Consider the following 16356-nt stretch of genomic DNA (forward strand, 5'->3'; position numbering starts at 1 on the left):
CTTGCTCCATATGAGTAAGTTTTTAAGAAAAGAAGGCACAAGAATATCATTTACCAGAGTCTTCAAATAAATAGATTTTTTAATGAGTCAAATGAATATTGTGCTTTTGGCATCCAAACAGTTTTATGTGCTTTCTTTGTATGTGACTTAATAGGTACAATAATGGGACTGAAATATCTATATTTTTAATTCACTAAGGCAAGACAACCATGAAAAGCACGCCGGGAGGGGCGTGGATTCACTAAGCCGCCGACAAGTGAGACACCTATGGCACACACAGGAAGGAGCCATGCCCACCAACTCCAAGACCATTGGATACGACGACAACTCGCAGGGCCACGCCCACCAACTCGGACACGACGACACAAAAAAAATGGCATCATTTATGTTCATCTGTCGTAGAGGCCACATGCAGTGCAGGTCAGGTTAATGTCATGTACCTCCGAGCTACATTGACTGTTCATAGAGGCATGTTTCTCGCGGAGGTGAATTGCCATATGCAGCGTGTGAAACGGTTTGCGAGGGGTATCCCATGGGATCCTTAAAACAATCCTTTAAAACTGAGGTTAAAGCACAATGAAGGAATCAGTCTTTAAAAACCAATAAGCCCTGTGCCTCTGTTTCATTACCGTCTCACCTGCTTCACCAATGCAGGCCCTGCAACAGTCGAGACGCTCTGTCAGCAGCTGACCTTCTCTGTGCCTGACCGGTTCACACAGAGGCAGCGCAAGAGAAAGCCGCGCCAGAGACAGACAGAGGCATACACACAGGCAGCTGGTGGGCGGCTCTCCGTGAGTTTCTCTTGCGAGCGGACACATGACCAGGCGGTGTGTATGCTTCGAGAACGAGGCTGGACGCGGCTTGCGACGGGCACATGAGCAGGCAGTGTGTATGCTTCGAGTGCGAGGGTGGACGCGACAGGACCATCTAGGAAAAATCATGTCGCGGATGTGATTCGCTGTATGCAGTGTGTAAAACAGTTTGTTTGTCACGGATGTGAATCGCTGTATGCGGCGTGTAGAACAGTTTGTGAGGGGTGTCCCTGTGTCTTTCCAGAAGTGTTCAACCATCAATAAATAATTATGTCGCGGGTTCACTATTGTGTATTTTGCTCTCGCCAGAGTTCCATCTTTTCATTCACTTACTGTTGTATTCTCACACTAACCTGTTTTAGACAACCGTGTCTTTCCAGAAGTGTTTACCATTCAATAAATAATTATGCATGAGATTGAGCGTGTGTCTAGGCGTGGGTAAGCCGTTGAACCCCATTCGGGCTGCAAACCGTGGAATTGCCACTAAGTGCGACTCATACGCTCCCACTGTTTTCGTCCCTACCCTTTGTACACACCCCCCCACACATTGTCTGTTAATAAAGGCATGTTTCTCGTGGAGGCGAATCGCCATATGCAGCGTGTAAAACTGTTTGCGAGGGGTATCCCATGGGATCCTTAAAACATTCCTTTACAACGAGGTTAAAACACAATGAAGTGAGCAGTCTTTAAAAAACGAGTTTTCGGTTACGACGCACGATCGCATGCACCATAGCAAACTGTTTTACACGCTACATACAGCAATTCGCATCCACGACAAACATGCGTCTTCTTAGATGCTCCTGCACTTTGTACACACCCCCACGGACGATTGTGTGTTGGTTCGTTCCGTGCATTGTTACGATGTTGCTTTTCTTGCTGATTTATTACATTACCGATTTTGCAAATGTTAAATTTTCTCCCTGTGCTTAAAAATGATTAAAAAACGGCCTGATTATGCGGCATATGGTACGCCGCGGGTTGGCTAGTGTAATAAAATAACAATAGTAATTAGCAAAACTCACAAATTTCTGTATTTGTTTAGTACATTTGGGTGTCTTCCAGCGCAGTATTTCAGAAGCATTACTTTTATCCATACTCAGTCCCACTTGTGAGATTTCATTCTGAAAGAGTCTGTGTGAAAGTTATACTTTTCTGATTTTACTTAGGTGTTATTTTTGTGAAGGTGTTTCAAAACATCCCTAAACTGTTTAATATGAATGTTCAAGTTGCTGGAAAACATAAGGAAAATATCAATATAAACTAATACCTAATATGTCATGAAAAATGTACCATACCAAAGTTCTGAAAATCTTTTGTGAACAACAGGAAATAAATGATTGCAAAAGATTTTAACATTGTGATTGACAGAGAGAAATCAATTTAAAATCTTGAAACCTGAAAAACTGATCATAAAATCAGACCACAACTTATACAACTGTTCAAAAATACAACACTTAATTTTTCTTTTTTACATCTTCTTGCTTCGTCCAATCTTGCACCAATCTTCACCACATCAACGAATATTAATTTAAATCCAGCTTCATATTTTCTTCTGATCGAACGCTCCATCATAGATAAGGGGTGCTCTTACAATAAAGGTGTATGAGGGTGTGAGATACAACAAATACAAAACAGTGCAAATGTTGCTTCGGAATAGTTTGGGTATTACAGTGTGGTCACATAGGCAAAATACACAGAAAAAAAGGCAGTGTGCTCTGTGGTTACTCTCTCAAGTGGGCGTTAGCATATCATATTCTTTTGGATCAAGAGGGTGAGTTTTCCGCATTCGACTTATACAACCAACATTATAAAATACCAAAAATTATACTGTAAAATCAAGGCCCAACTTAACTTAAACATGAGTATATACAGTAGTTTCCATTCTATGACGGGTTGTGTTTTCTTAACCAGTAGAATGCCAGGATGATAGAGAAGAGAATTGTTTCCTTAATATAAAACACTTGTGGCCATAATGGATGCGTGGTCTTATTCAGAACTCCATTACCTAAAGTACTAACTTCAACTACTAATATTTTAGATTAGATAAACGTTATTAATCCAGCGGAAATATTCATGCTTGTACAGTGCAATTATAGTTTCATTAGTTCAGCACCAGTGGACAGCTGCACATGAATCAGTTATATCTTGAAACTGAAAATGGGATGGGGTATTTGGGCTCTCTGAAGTGTATTGTACTGCATCCTGTTCTAGTGACTGTTCGGAAATGTGTCTCAATTCATTTACCATCTGTTAAAAGGAAGCCATTAAATCTATAACTTACAAACAGTGACAAGCTGTTCTCTTATTTCTCATGCTTCTTTTTGTGCATGCTTGAACCCTGTAAATCCTTGATTAATTTCTGGGTCCATTATTTCAGGTGATGTATGTTTCTTTACTGCCACAATGAATAGACCATCATATAAACATAGTCAAAATGGAAGGTGGTAAAAAATAGTAGAAGCTACGTTATTAGGTCATCCAGTGGTAGGTGATTTCACTGATTTCACTTGCTACATTAATGTATTGTCTATGCTCTATTCTCTCATAGTTGTCATTGAATTCTATTTTTCTTAATGTCAGTGCTGTTGTTTAAAGACTAAAACATTTTAAGATGACCCTGAAAGATACAAAGGCTATCCATCCACATACATTAAAGAAAACACCTACAGTAGATCATGCTGTCCTGTCCCAACATGTGTTCCTCTAACTGCTAAAATAAACCATTATTATGACAAAAAGGTTCCATTAGGTATAGTAGGATAATCGCCCTCAGAACTTCCCTATCTTGAATGGTTAGAAATAAAAAGGTTCTGGTAACCTGAGCTAAATAAGAAACCAACTGTGCATCTGTTGGTGACAACATTTTCCCAGGGGTGTATGCTTCCCTTGTTCTCATAGCTATCATTTGAACTCGGCACATTAATCCATGGCAAACCATGTCATTGCAACAAAATATAAATTAGGCATGGGCAACCAATACATAAGTCAGTTCAATTCAATATGAATAATTTAGAAATTAGATTTAAGTAAAGGGAAGACAGGCATACCTTTGGTAATTTTGAATGGCTCCAACAACATGTGATGTAAAGTGAAGAGGAAGGGAGTTGGCTTGGCTTTGAATAAACTGGTGATCAGAACCTTTTGACAAGCTCTTTCTGAAATGTAAAGAACAGGGGAAAATACAATATGTAAAGCAAATACTTTAAACCAAATATTTTTAAGAATTGTGTTTCTTTTTTATGTCTGAGATACTATGATGTTAATAAAAAACACTGAGCATTGTAGCACATCATTTACTGACTGAAATATGAAACTGTAAAAAATAATATAATGTCACACATGCACACCCGTGGAACATCCTCTGGGCTCTTCTGAGGTATGTACTTCCACCCTGAGTGAGAAGGGACACTAGCACTAACCATACCCTCTTTGTTTCCCCTCCACACTGCCAAAAAGATGCCCACTGAGGGCAATAGACTTCACCCCTTCTGGTCCTGCCACTACAGATCCTGCGGTTTCCTGAAAGATCACTCGTCACTAGAGTCACTCGTTACTAGAGTGCACCACAGGGAGGCACTCCTTCCCACCATGACTTTGAAGGACTTTATCAGCTGAGAAAGGTTCCTCAAGCTAGCACATGTTTTTGTTTGAACTGTTGTTTCAATTAAATAGGGACAACCGGGTTGGCACCCCAATATTTCAACTTGTACATTTTCAGTTCCTTCCAATGACCACAGTGTCTAATGACTTATTTTACAGTAGTCTAAAATTTTACAAATTTTCAGTCAACAGCCGTGAAGGAAAAATGTAATTAGTTGTCACACTGAACAATTATTTTTCATAACCAACCATTAATATGACATTAATTATTCTTTAATTTCAGATTTTTTGAACAATAAATATTATACTTTACCTGAGTGCTCGTTCTTCAGTTTATTTATAAAGGATGTTAACAAAATGCAGTTTACCATTCAACACATATCACTTCTATCAAGTATAAACTGTAAATTTAGTTTATTTTTTTCTAAGTTGCTGGCTTCAAATACTGTGAACGTATAATTTTATATATGATTAAGAAAGCAAAGCTATTTATTTTAACAGTAAAGCTGTCTTAAACCACCTTTTTCTTGTACTAATATTTATTTAGCAACGAGAGCACAGATAAAGCATGGATAACAGTTGTTTTTTATTTGCCTCACCAGCTACTCACAGATAACAGACCTTCTGCTTAAATAGCACATTGTTTTTTGCTTCTGTAGTATTGTAGTATATATTTGGAAATTAATTTTAAAAATAGCTGCTAACAGAGAGCATTATAAGAGCAAAATGTTTCAGTAACACATATTGCACATTATAAATCAAACATAGTTGTGTTTTCTGAAAAAAATGATTATACTTATTTTAAATCAAGATATTATTTTTTTTAGTAGTTCAAAGAGAATCTCACCATCTCTCCTGATTGGATTTCAGGATGTCGCAGTTGATAGAATTACCAACACACGACTCTCCAGTTCCTAGCTGGTCTATCATCTGCATAAAATGGGGACATTACCTTCCTGTTTGCATGGGCTTCTTTCAGGGAATAGAGCATTTTCCCAACTGTCCAAAGACAAACAGTCAGAACAACTGAGTATGTTTATAATTATTGACCAGAACAACTGAGTATGTTGAGAATTATAAACAAAGGCTTCAAACAAAAATACGACAAATACAAGAGTTAATAAGACAGCCTCAATGAGTGAGAGGAATCGACTTGAAGAGAGTGATAAACTGAAAACAAACAAGAGAGTGTAAATAATTAATAAACACCACCAAGCTTCTAAATGAGAAGTGTGGCCAAGGTCATTGCTTCACTGCTTTAGACTCTTTGTAAACCATTATCAGTTGCTGTTGTCTCTAGTTCACTTGTATAATATTTTTCAGAGGAAGGCAGGTGCAGAAGTAGCACCTAGGTAGCAACTAAGAAAGAAACTTACGGGGGCCACGTGATATAATCCACACTGGTAATAGCAGCAACGTATTTTGAGATCAGAGTCACCGGGAGAATTAGGACCTGTCTGTGCAAAAGGTCCCGAAAAACAGAGCCAATCAATAACACCCCCTAAAAGAGTCATAGTACGCATTGCATGGGGACACCTGTAGTACATCCTCAGGATACTACAGGGCATATACTGAACATGTTATGAGTGACTAAATCTGTATTTGAGATAGTGGAGCTCCGGATGACGACAAGTGGCAAGCACAATTCCTCTATTATGGCACATGAAAGGAGACATGTCCTATTAGAGATTGGTAGGACCCTGTTGTCCCAAAAAGAAGGAAGGTAAACTGGAAATGCTGTAAAAGATCAAGAGTATCCTCACTGTGCCTGTCAGAATGGGGCAAGGCTAAGCCTGGGTGGAGTTAAACATTTAACCTAACCCAGAATAAACATTTCCATTGGCTGACTCAAAACAGCATAGGAAAGCTATATAAATTAAATGATTTATTATTTATATTATTATAAATATTAAGCAAATAGGTTTTTTTGTGTGTTAGATGGGAAGCAGTAGGTGTTCAGAAGACTAATCAACTTTTTTGCTACCGTTTGGTCATTATGATGAAGAGGAAAACAGCTGTACCTCAAAATTGCAAATCCTGCATATGAAATGAAGTATTAAGGTAAGGAATGTTTTACATGATGAGTAATTAGAGTCATTCATCCAAAAGGGGAATTTGGAATTTCCATCACCAATAAAGAGACTACTGGTATTTATTCCTCTAACCCCAAAACTATTACATTTAAAAATAATGAAAAGAAAAGAAAATAAGCTACTGGTGAACTGTACTGAATGGTGTTATTGGGTGACATCTGACATGTATTAAAAAAAAAAACAAAAAAAAAAATTAACTGCATCATGATACCGCATATCCTGCAAATTTCATCTGGAATCTTCAAATTTCAAAGTATTTATAATGCAGGTTATGCGATGGCTGGTTTGTGTGATCTCTGGAATGCAGTCACTGCTTGAATGTCTTAAGAACATAGGGGTGAAGTGTTTAACTGTTTCTTGTACTGACGTGGCATTTTAATGGTTATTTTAAGGATGCAGGGACACTGGGATCATTAGAGGTACTTCTATATTGATGGTCCTGTATCCACAGAGGGATTTACCTAATCATGGAAGTAATGTGGCCCAGAAGTGATTGAAAGACAAATCAGGTCAGAAGAAATTCTGTTGAAAGGAGAGTTTAGAAAGAAGGCCCAATTTTTGGGAGGAAAAGTCACAAGAAGATTTGGTGAGTGAGCCATATCAATGCAGTTGATGAGTGGCATAAGTTTGTTTTGTCTGATACAAGGTTTTTGAAAAGTGAGAAAGCCACCTTAGCTGTTACGCAAGGGCAATGCTCTGGTAAACTTTGTATTTTTTTATTTTTATCATTTGAGTTCTCTCTTGTTAATCTGTATTGTCTGTGTTTTATATAAAAAATGTTGATAAACCCGTAGTATTCTTGTAATGTTTCAGGTGCAGAGCAAATTTATGACATGGTTAGCCTGGTATATTAAAAAGTGATAACATTCTTCAAATATACATTTACATGCCTTTTCCATCATTCTGTCTATTTTTCTAATCATCATGTCATATTCTCTTTTTAAATGCTTTTGAATTTAATTAAATTTAGTAACTTCCAGTCCATTAGTTTTCTAAAACTACTTTTCATTCTGTAACAATTTTTTTGTAAAATGTATATTATGAAAATTTAAGAACCGAATATGGTCAGATTAGAAGTACCTTCAACCACTGCTGCAGGACACTAAGGATGCCTTGATGATTCATTTATGAGTCAAATGAATAACCAAGTTATTGTTTTTTTATGCAGCCTGGCATTTCATTTCACTGCATATGTGAGCTATACAGATTTTACAGAAGAATAATCCAGATGAAACAGGTTAAAAAATGCTGTTGTGCTCATTTGGAAAAATCTAGGAAATCCAGAAGAACAACGCTACAGAACGACTGGAGGAGAATGTTACAGTCTACCATAGTGCCTATGCTTTCCACCATCTACAGAGATAAGTCATCTTCAGTATACCACATAATGATGACACGAGAGGTGACACCCTGATCTTGGTGTCCATTATGACATCTGCCATTGACTGCCCACCACTGATAAATTAGATCTATTGGTAATAATACATCAGGTATAGCCCCATTCTCACTAATAAATCATCCTATGTTCCCTGGTTTTGGAGTAATTTTTATTCTGCACATCTATTTCATGCAAATTAAGTCCCTGTTACAACATGCAAATATTTATTATTTTAATAAATAATAATATATAATTATTTTACATGAAGGCTTAAGTTGAATTTGTAGTGGAGATACTAGTCTAACTGTAGTGCAATATAAATTCAAAAGAAACAAATCGAGTGACGACAGCATAACCATTCATATAGAATAGGTTTACTAAAACATAATACATAAAATGTAATATTAATACAGTAAATATAGATGTCTTTATACATAAGTAGTAATATAAGTGAACTGAAATTAATTATAAAATAAAATGCTTTTATAATTATCTTAAATGAACTTCAGTACAATTCTAATTACATATTTCAGGCATTAATACAACAACTTCTAATCAATCTGTCAATTTGCCACTTTTAACAGCAGGTCGAGCAGAGTCTAGCTCTGGCATACATCTCACTTACCCAATAATAATTAGTCCTTGCTGTGTATTTGCATCTCTGCTTTTGTAGCACTCTACTGAAAGCTGTCGAAACTGAGGAGCGAAGCAGGGAACAGCTGATGAATAGACTAAAGGAGCTGTTACAACATGCATGAGGAACAATGTAGGGTGGAAATTTTATGCCTTCAGTAAATAAAAATCCTTTTCTTTTTCAAAAAATCCTTGGAACGTTAAACCTTCATGTGGCGAAATAACGTATTATAATCTTGCTTAGCTATAGTTTCTTCAGAAGACATCTTTGTGTTCCTTAAACAGGTAACAGATGATGCATCATGCTTACACCTAAAAATAAGATGCATTTTTTGTTTGATTTGCTGATATGCAGCAGTTGTAAAATCAGAAAAGCCTAAATACAAAGACAGTAGTTTTTTTTTTTTTTGTGGTGGTTTTTAAAGTCAACATGTGCTGCTTACAGTCCTGTTCAAATCCTCTGCATAAAGTAGCAAACCTAAGCTTACTGATTCGCATGGCAAGGCTACTCCACAGCAACCAAGAAAGGATAATATTTCTATCCAGGGAGACTTTCCCCTCCCACCAGCCTCTGAGCTGAGCATCACAACCACAACAACAGCTGAGCTCCAGGAAAGAATTCTGAATTAGTCATCTCTGAAAACATTACATAGATAGTAATCAGCAGGAAATTACTTGTATTCCTGGGCATAACATGTAAAGCCTTAATTAGAACTATATTTGAAAATAGAGAAGACTACACTTAGTTGTTGTGATTTCAACTGTCTGCTTTTTACAGCTTCTTACAATAATGCAAGGCTAATTCAAAACATTGTGCTAAGCTTCAGTGTTAATAGTGTCTCTTTAATTCTGGAACTCATCAATGATGAATTACTTTTTCTTTTTCTTTTTTTTTTTTTTGACACAGCAACTAGGGTTTTTATTCTGTTTGAAAACTGTATGCTAGCCCACTCCCTCAGAAGTCACTTACCTTGCTTGTGCTTTAAATGCTAAAAAATATACTATACCATCATGCTTAAAATATAGCTTGAAACAGATGATACTCCAGATTAGAATTCTTTATTTGTGTCAATTAAAATAGAAAACTCTAAATTAAAACACCAGAAATAAATGTGTGGTTTTGAACATTTGACTTTTGTATGGAATAGTCTGATTCATCAAAGGTGCTGAGGAAACAAGAAAATTATAATTTCCTCTTGAGATCTTCCAGCTGCATGTGCAGAACATTCGATGGAAATTGTGCTTACTTCATGAGAATAATTGAGCGCTGCTGCACCTCTTTAACCCAGTAATCAAAACCTAACCATCTGTTATACAAAGTCCACAAAAGCATAAAGGTAATAGCTTAGCTTCGCAACATGGCTTCTGCAGGGGTGGTGGAGCAAAAGGGGGTATGCAACAACCCACGCCCCGGAAGGTGTTGCTATCTTTGTGTTAATTGATTTGGATGGGAATTACTGTGGCAAAACTATTAATTGTATTACATTTTCATCTTTTACTTTACATTGCAGGCTTTTACTATTTAACTGTACACCACCTATTTTCTATTTGTAATCTCCTTTTGTGAAATTCACTGTTACGGCTCTTAAATATTTTCATCTAAAGTTTATTATCTATATTACAACACCATATTCTGAATCTGCATCAGAGGAAACTTAAAAGCATTCACAGGTGACAGCAAAAAATGTAAATTGCCCACCAGTCCAGAAAGGGTGAAGAACATGCCAAGGGCAGTCATGTTTCAGCTATTCATAGGACTGTGTTTCATGCTCTCACTGTTTAAAAGAGTTAAGCTTTTGATTTTGTTGCTATTATTTTTTCCACATTATTAAATATAAGTATCTACAGAAAAAGAGGACAAGAAAAGTGCAACTACCCCTCAACAGGTTGAAATTTTCAGTCGGTAAGTAACAATTCTTTTAAAATGGCCTTAGTTTATTTTGCTAAGAGTTATATCCATTCATTATGTGTTTTCGATGTATATTTATATCACTATACATGCCTATTCCAGTATAGAAGGAAACGATATCAGTATCCAAAACTGGACAGTATCTTTTGTATAAACAATAAGGTAATTGGTGATTTATAAGCATTACCTTATGCAGAAATTCACATTGGACTGTAATGTAGATGTTTAGGATTATCTTAGTCATATTTGAGAAAAATGTTTAACAAACATTGTCTGTGCTGAGACACATTATTATTTTTCCTAATGAAAATATTGGAATATAGGTTTCTGTTATCCAAAAATTCATTGTCAACCACATTTTGGATTAATAGTAAGTACATTAGATGCAAGTTTATCTGGGCAAGCATAATGAGTGTTCATCAAACTAAGATTCTTGAACCTAAGAATGAATTTTCAAAAGTTATTAATAAGTTTTAACAAAATGAGTGCCGACTACAACTACTGCTCAAGCAACAGTTATTCAACTCTCATATAGTCAAGGCCATATTAAGATTCCCATCTCACTACGTCCACCAAAGACACCCACATCAGGCACATGCATATACTCATCGATTGTGAACATCACATATGAAAGTAATAAATCAGGTAGAGAGGGGACTGAAGTATAACAAAATCCAAACCTTTATATCAGGTCAACTTCACCTTCTTTTTTGTTCATTTGTGTATTGCATTGCATGTAAAAAACATCACATCTGTAGAAAATTAATTTTCTTTTAATATTGCAATTAACAAACATCGTTTAGACATTTTTAAAAGACCTGAGCCACTTTGCTGAACAGCTGAACAGTTTGCTCCAAATAAAATAAAAGGCTGGAAATGGGATCCTTCAATCAAGTTTGGTGTTGTTTAGTGTGTCTTATGTCCAGCCTTGACCTCGTTTTTTGTTCACTTCTATGTTGGTGTAATGGGACTGCATGTTGCTCAGCCCTATCCTTACCATCTGTAAGGTCACTCTCACTAGACTCAAGTGCACCATTTATGACTTGTTCACCAACTGGCATATTTAATGTAAAAAATTAATTTTAAAATCAAGAAATTAAATGTTATTTGAGGTTTATTTTGTAATATTGGTGTTTAATATCAACCACATATACTGACTTACTCTCTTACTCTTTCTTGTGATCATCTGTATGAGTGTTCAGATACCTTTGTTTGAAATAAGAGGGCTAAGAAAATGGATGGATGAATGGTCAGAAGTTAAAATTATTTCTACTACTACTACAGTGCACCAAGAGCAATTAAAACCATAAGTGCTGCATTTGATTTAATAAAATAAATAACAAGAAGTCATACTGTATGTCAGAAACTAAAATGGGCAAATTTGTAACTGCCAATTAACAGAATTTGGGGCCGCTGCCTCGCAGCTCCAACAAACTCCATTCAAACATTGGTCTGATCACTCTATATGAAGTTTATATGTTCTCCCTCAGTTTGCAGGAGTTTCCTGTGTGTTTTTCCAAATACTTGCAGATTAGACCTGATTCTGTATGAGTGAGAATATGTGTGTGTGTATGTGAGCCGGTTCCTGACTTGTACCTGAAACTACTGAGAAAAAATCCTACCCCTTGTACTCCTGAATAGGGTTGATTGGGCTTAGAAATAGATTCGTGGAGTGATGCAACTGTCGACACATACTGTAAGGCATTTGTTACAGGAAATTTGGTTAAATAGGTTGAAAAAAATGATTACTGCACAGCCACAGAGACCTGTGTTCAATTTGCAGCTCATCTGCTGTGCTTACACTCTGTCAAATTTGCAAGCTGCCCTATGTGGTCTTTTCCTTGGTTCTCTAATTTCTTCTCGCATCAAAATGGTAAACAAGATGCTGTATGAGTGTTTGATCTGTGATGGACTTGGGTGCCTTTCAGGGTTTATTTTTATCTTACTGTATTTAATGCTGCTGGTGTTAACATCAGTTTTCCACAACACTTTAGTATGCAATAAAATATAGTGGATGAGAAAACTTTAAATAATATAATGTACAAAATTAAATATTTTAATGTTATAAATAGAGAGCATGAAACTATGCAAGCTATTTGTGTGCAAAATACAAACAGAGGTTTTTATTGATGTGAGAAAATAGAGGCATTGGTTGAATTCCCTGTCCATGACATATGGCTGGAACACAAGCAGTAGAATTTCATTAGGTCCCAAAACAGGAAGAAGACTGCAGGCAGTGAAAGAAAGACATTATAATATGTCTGAGTTGAAAAGTGTTAGCAGGGTGAGGCACACATATATACTGTATGCCAGGCAAAGGACATGTTGTCATCAGTAACTGATGCGTGTGAACAATGGCTGGGATGTGTTGCAATAAAGCCGTGCAGAATGAAGTAGGTGAAGTTACTTAGGCTCTCAAAGACCATCAAACAATAATAATAATTTCTACAGGCTGACACAGGTGTCCAGGGCTATTTCTCTCCTTCCAACTGTTTTTCAACCTTATTCCTACAGATACTCCGATCACTCCCACATTATTTCCTAATAAACTCAGACCAATACTCCTCTATAATAATAAAAGTAATTAAAAATCTGTTACTGAAAGATTTGCTGTATTTCACAGCAGTGTCATCAATTTTTTTAGCAAGCTGCACAAATCCATTTCTAGAAACAGACAGTATTTCAGACTCCCTCACGAATTCTGTAGACATGTTACACTTTAGAAGATCAAAAATTAAAATGCACTTATGGCATATACTATAGATATGGCCAAGAAAATAAGATAATAAAGATAATTACAATCTAAGGCGTGTAGAAATAGTAGTTCCAGGAAGAGGTCATGGACAGTAGGACTAACACATTTGTAAAAAGAAAAAGCATCTTAAAATGAATTCTGTTTTATTGGCAGCTAGTAAGATTGGAGAGATATGAATACATTCTCATTGCTTTGCATCAATGTTTAGGACATATTGTAACCAGTCAAAGTTTTTATGGCAGATCAGTAAAGAATGACATACAATAAACAAGCTGGGATGATAGAAAAGTGTGGACCAGCTTACAGTACATGCATCATACACCAATGCAGATGGTATAAGTAATGATATATTCCTATGATTAATGAATGAAATTTTGCAAAGCAATATGGCTCTGAAATAAACCAGATAAGATCAAAATGTTTTAAGCGTGGAAGAGTGAGGCAATATGGAGTCCATTGATTCTGAAATGGGTGATTCATTTTTTTAGCACCTACTGCGATTGGCATGTCTTGCCTGCCCACATGAAACAGATTCCAAGTGGACTGGTTTTTGCTGAAAAATGGCACACTTCTTTAAGGAAATATGTCGCAGCAGTTCAATTTTTGTTGACATATCTCAAAAATAGTGTGCTGTACAAATATTTGAAATTTTAAAAATCTTACATTGAAAAGCATTGGCGAATTTGTGAACTTGTCTATCTTAAAACAGATAAAGGTTCTTTGTGACTTTGATTATTTACTGTTTTAAATTCATCTTGAGATAGGTCAGTTCAACTTATGTATATTTTTTTTATATTTTTCTCTTTTACTCATCCGACAGCTACTCCTGACAGCAAACAGCAAAAGAACAGGTCTCTGATAGAAGTTAGTCTAATGCCAGGAGAGGCACGTGCACACAAGCTGCTTGTACACCAGCTCATGTCTACTGCTGCTTCAGGTAAGTTAATTGTAAAAATTAAAAAAAAAAAAGTCACTAATCTAGAATTAAATGTAAGAAGAAACAAATTATGTAAGCATTACTTTGTAAGCACACACAGAAGAAATTTAAATTAAATATTAAATGTAACATTTAAATACTGGATATCAGAAACTTGGAATAGTCTTACAATGCGGACTCATACACAATGGCACCGATGACAAGAGGGTGTTGTAATAAATAAATAACAATAAACCAAAATGAAGCTAAAAAGCAAAAGCAAAACTGAATTCAGCTAAGTTCAAAAAACCCAAATGAAATACACGAAGACTCAGAAAATATTAACTGAAATAAAAACTAATAAATTGGCTGCAACATCATATATTAGAGAAGGTATCTGCTGCCTTTAAAATTTTTTGCAAATTGAATACTGCCCATATCAATTGTTTATTCTGCATTTTTAATTAATAAAACCTTTAACTTGTATATTTGATTGTTAGGTAATCCATAATAAAAGTTTCTACACAGCACTTTATGGATCTATGTCTTGGCAAATCTGTCTTTAAACTCCCGCCCTATTTCACTTCAAGGGCAAACTCTGGAATCAATTCTTGGATTAGCGGATGCCCTGTTTTGACGTGAGCTACACCAAAAACAAATCTTCCCTGACTGGCCGTAGTATCTCTAATCCCCGAGTCCTAATTAGCGCTTAATGTTCCAGACTTCTTAAGTAGTCTCCATTTCTATTTTTCTAAAGAGTCAATACAGTCAAGTATTTTGTTTATCCCTGTGTATCAGACATGTCCATCACTTATTTTGTTGCTTATACTCAGTCATCTGAGGAAGTTATCTTACTTTCTTTCCAGGGAACATTCTCTGTGATGAACCTGGAAGTCTTCCATTGTATTTGACATTGTGATAGAGATTTCTGAGGGTTGGTGATTTTATCTTTGCCACCTTGCTGTTGCTTTGGCTTGCTAGAAACTATCTCACAGCAGGCTATTGAATAGATAATTGATATAGTTTGGGGTTAGAATCTGCCAGTGGAGAAATATGTAGCATAGAGAGAAATATAAACATTTAATGGTTGTGTGAATATACTTGCACATAACTGAATTAGAACACAGCAAAGTCCTCTAAATTAAAGCAATATGTAGCAGTAAGACATGTCTCCAATAACTCTGCAATCATTAAAATTAACTATGAATAATTCAAATATTAAAGCAGATTAAACAACCTGGACAATAAACAAAAAACAGACACAAATGCAAACAATAACAAATTCTGAATTGGACCATATACTGTTGTTTCCACTTAAGTGTAGGAGGCAAAGGCATAAATAAATGACAAATTTCTAAATAAACTGGATCAAAATTATAACATGGAAGAACAGGAAAATTAGTATACATTTCTAAAAATTAGAAGCTTGGAATACACTGTATGTTTAATTGTGATGTAGCCACAGGCATCTACCACTGACTAATTTATAATGATGTAGACTTCTAAATCTATGAAACAAGTTCTGTTAGTCATAGCACTGAGACTGCACTATTTATTTGGGTTGAATTTCAGGAGCATTTGGTGTGCCAAAACTTAATGTGTTCAAGCAGTTAAAAAGTGAAAACATTATATGACAAGACAGCATACATAAGAACTGCAGTGGAACAACAGAAGAGTCAATAGACTTCGATAAAGTGATAGCTGCCCGTGAAAAAAAATCAGTATTTTGTGAAAACAGGCTGTTTACTTTCTAGGTATTTATAATGTCAGGCCTGCCAACATAATAAAAAAGTAAAAATAGAAAAGATAGAAACATGAGGCACACCTCTTATTACTTCTGGAAGAAACAAATACCACTTGTAAGATTGGACGCTGTATAGCACCCAACCCGACACAGATTGGACACGGGAGGCACATGTAAAATAAACAAACATTTATTTTTCTTCAGCTGGAGGACACGTCATTCCTTTGAACCCTCCAGCCACAACACAGTCCCAAGCAATTAAAGCACACTTCTTCTCTCTCAGGCACCAACACTCCTCCCTGGCAACCTTGTCCTACTCCTCACCCGACTCTGGCTGCTGAGTGGTGGTTGCTGGCTCCTTTTATAGGTCACCCGGAAGTGCTCCAGGTGCATGATCACTGAGTTCCGGCTGCACTTCTGGGTGTGACGAACACGCTGGCAACACTGGCTCAGGAGTCCCAAACACAGCACCCCTGGTGGTGCCTGCGGGACCCAACAGGGCTGCACCATACTCCA

General features: G+C 36.3%; 1 protein-coding gene across 2 annotated transcripts in view; it reads right to left on the reverse strand.

Moving 5' to 3' along the window:
* fam149a (family with sequence similarity 149 member A) overlaps positions 1-16356 on the reverse strand; it is a 107268-nt gene that overhangs the window by 65992 nt on the left and 24920 nt on the right. Inside the window, exons 1-2 of one of the 2 annotated variants that reach the window (XM_039750967.1) lie at positions 8509-9092; positions 3860-3967 (exon numbers count right to left, since the gene is read on the reverse strand). In XM_039750967.1, the coding sequence (XP_039606901.1) occupies positions 3860-3967; positions 8509-8639 (239 nt within the window). In that variant the 5' untranslated portion in view covers positions 8640-9092. Of the gene's footprint in view, positions 1-3859; positions 3968-8508; positions 9093-16356 lie in introns of those variants that run through there. The other variant, XM_039750966.1, reaches the window with a different exon arrangement.

Source organism: Polypterus senegalus, chromosome 4 (genome assembly GCF_016835505.1).
Source record: "Polypterus senegalus isolate Bchr_013 chromosome 4, ASM1683550v1, whole genome shotgun sequence".
NCBI lineage: Eukaryota > Metazoa > Chordata > Cladistia > Polypteriformes > Polypteridae > Polypterus > Polypterus senegalus.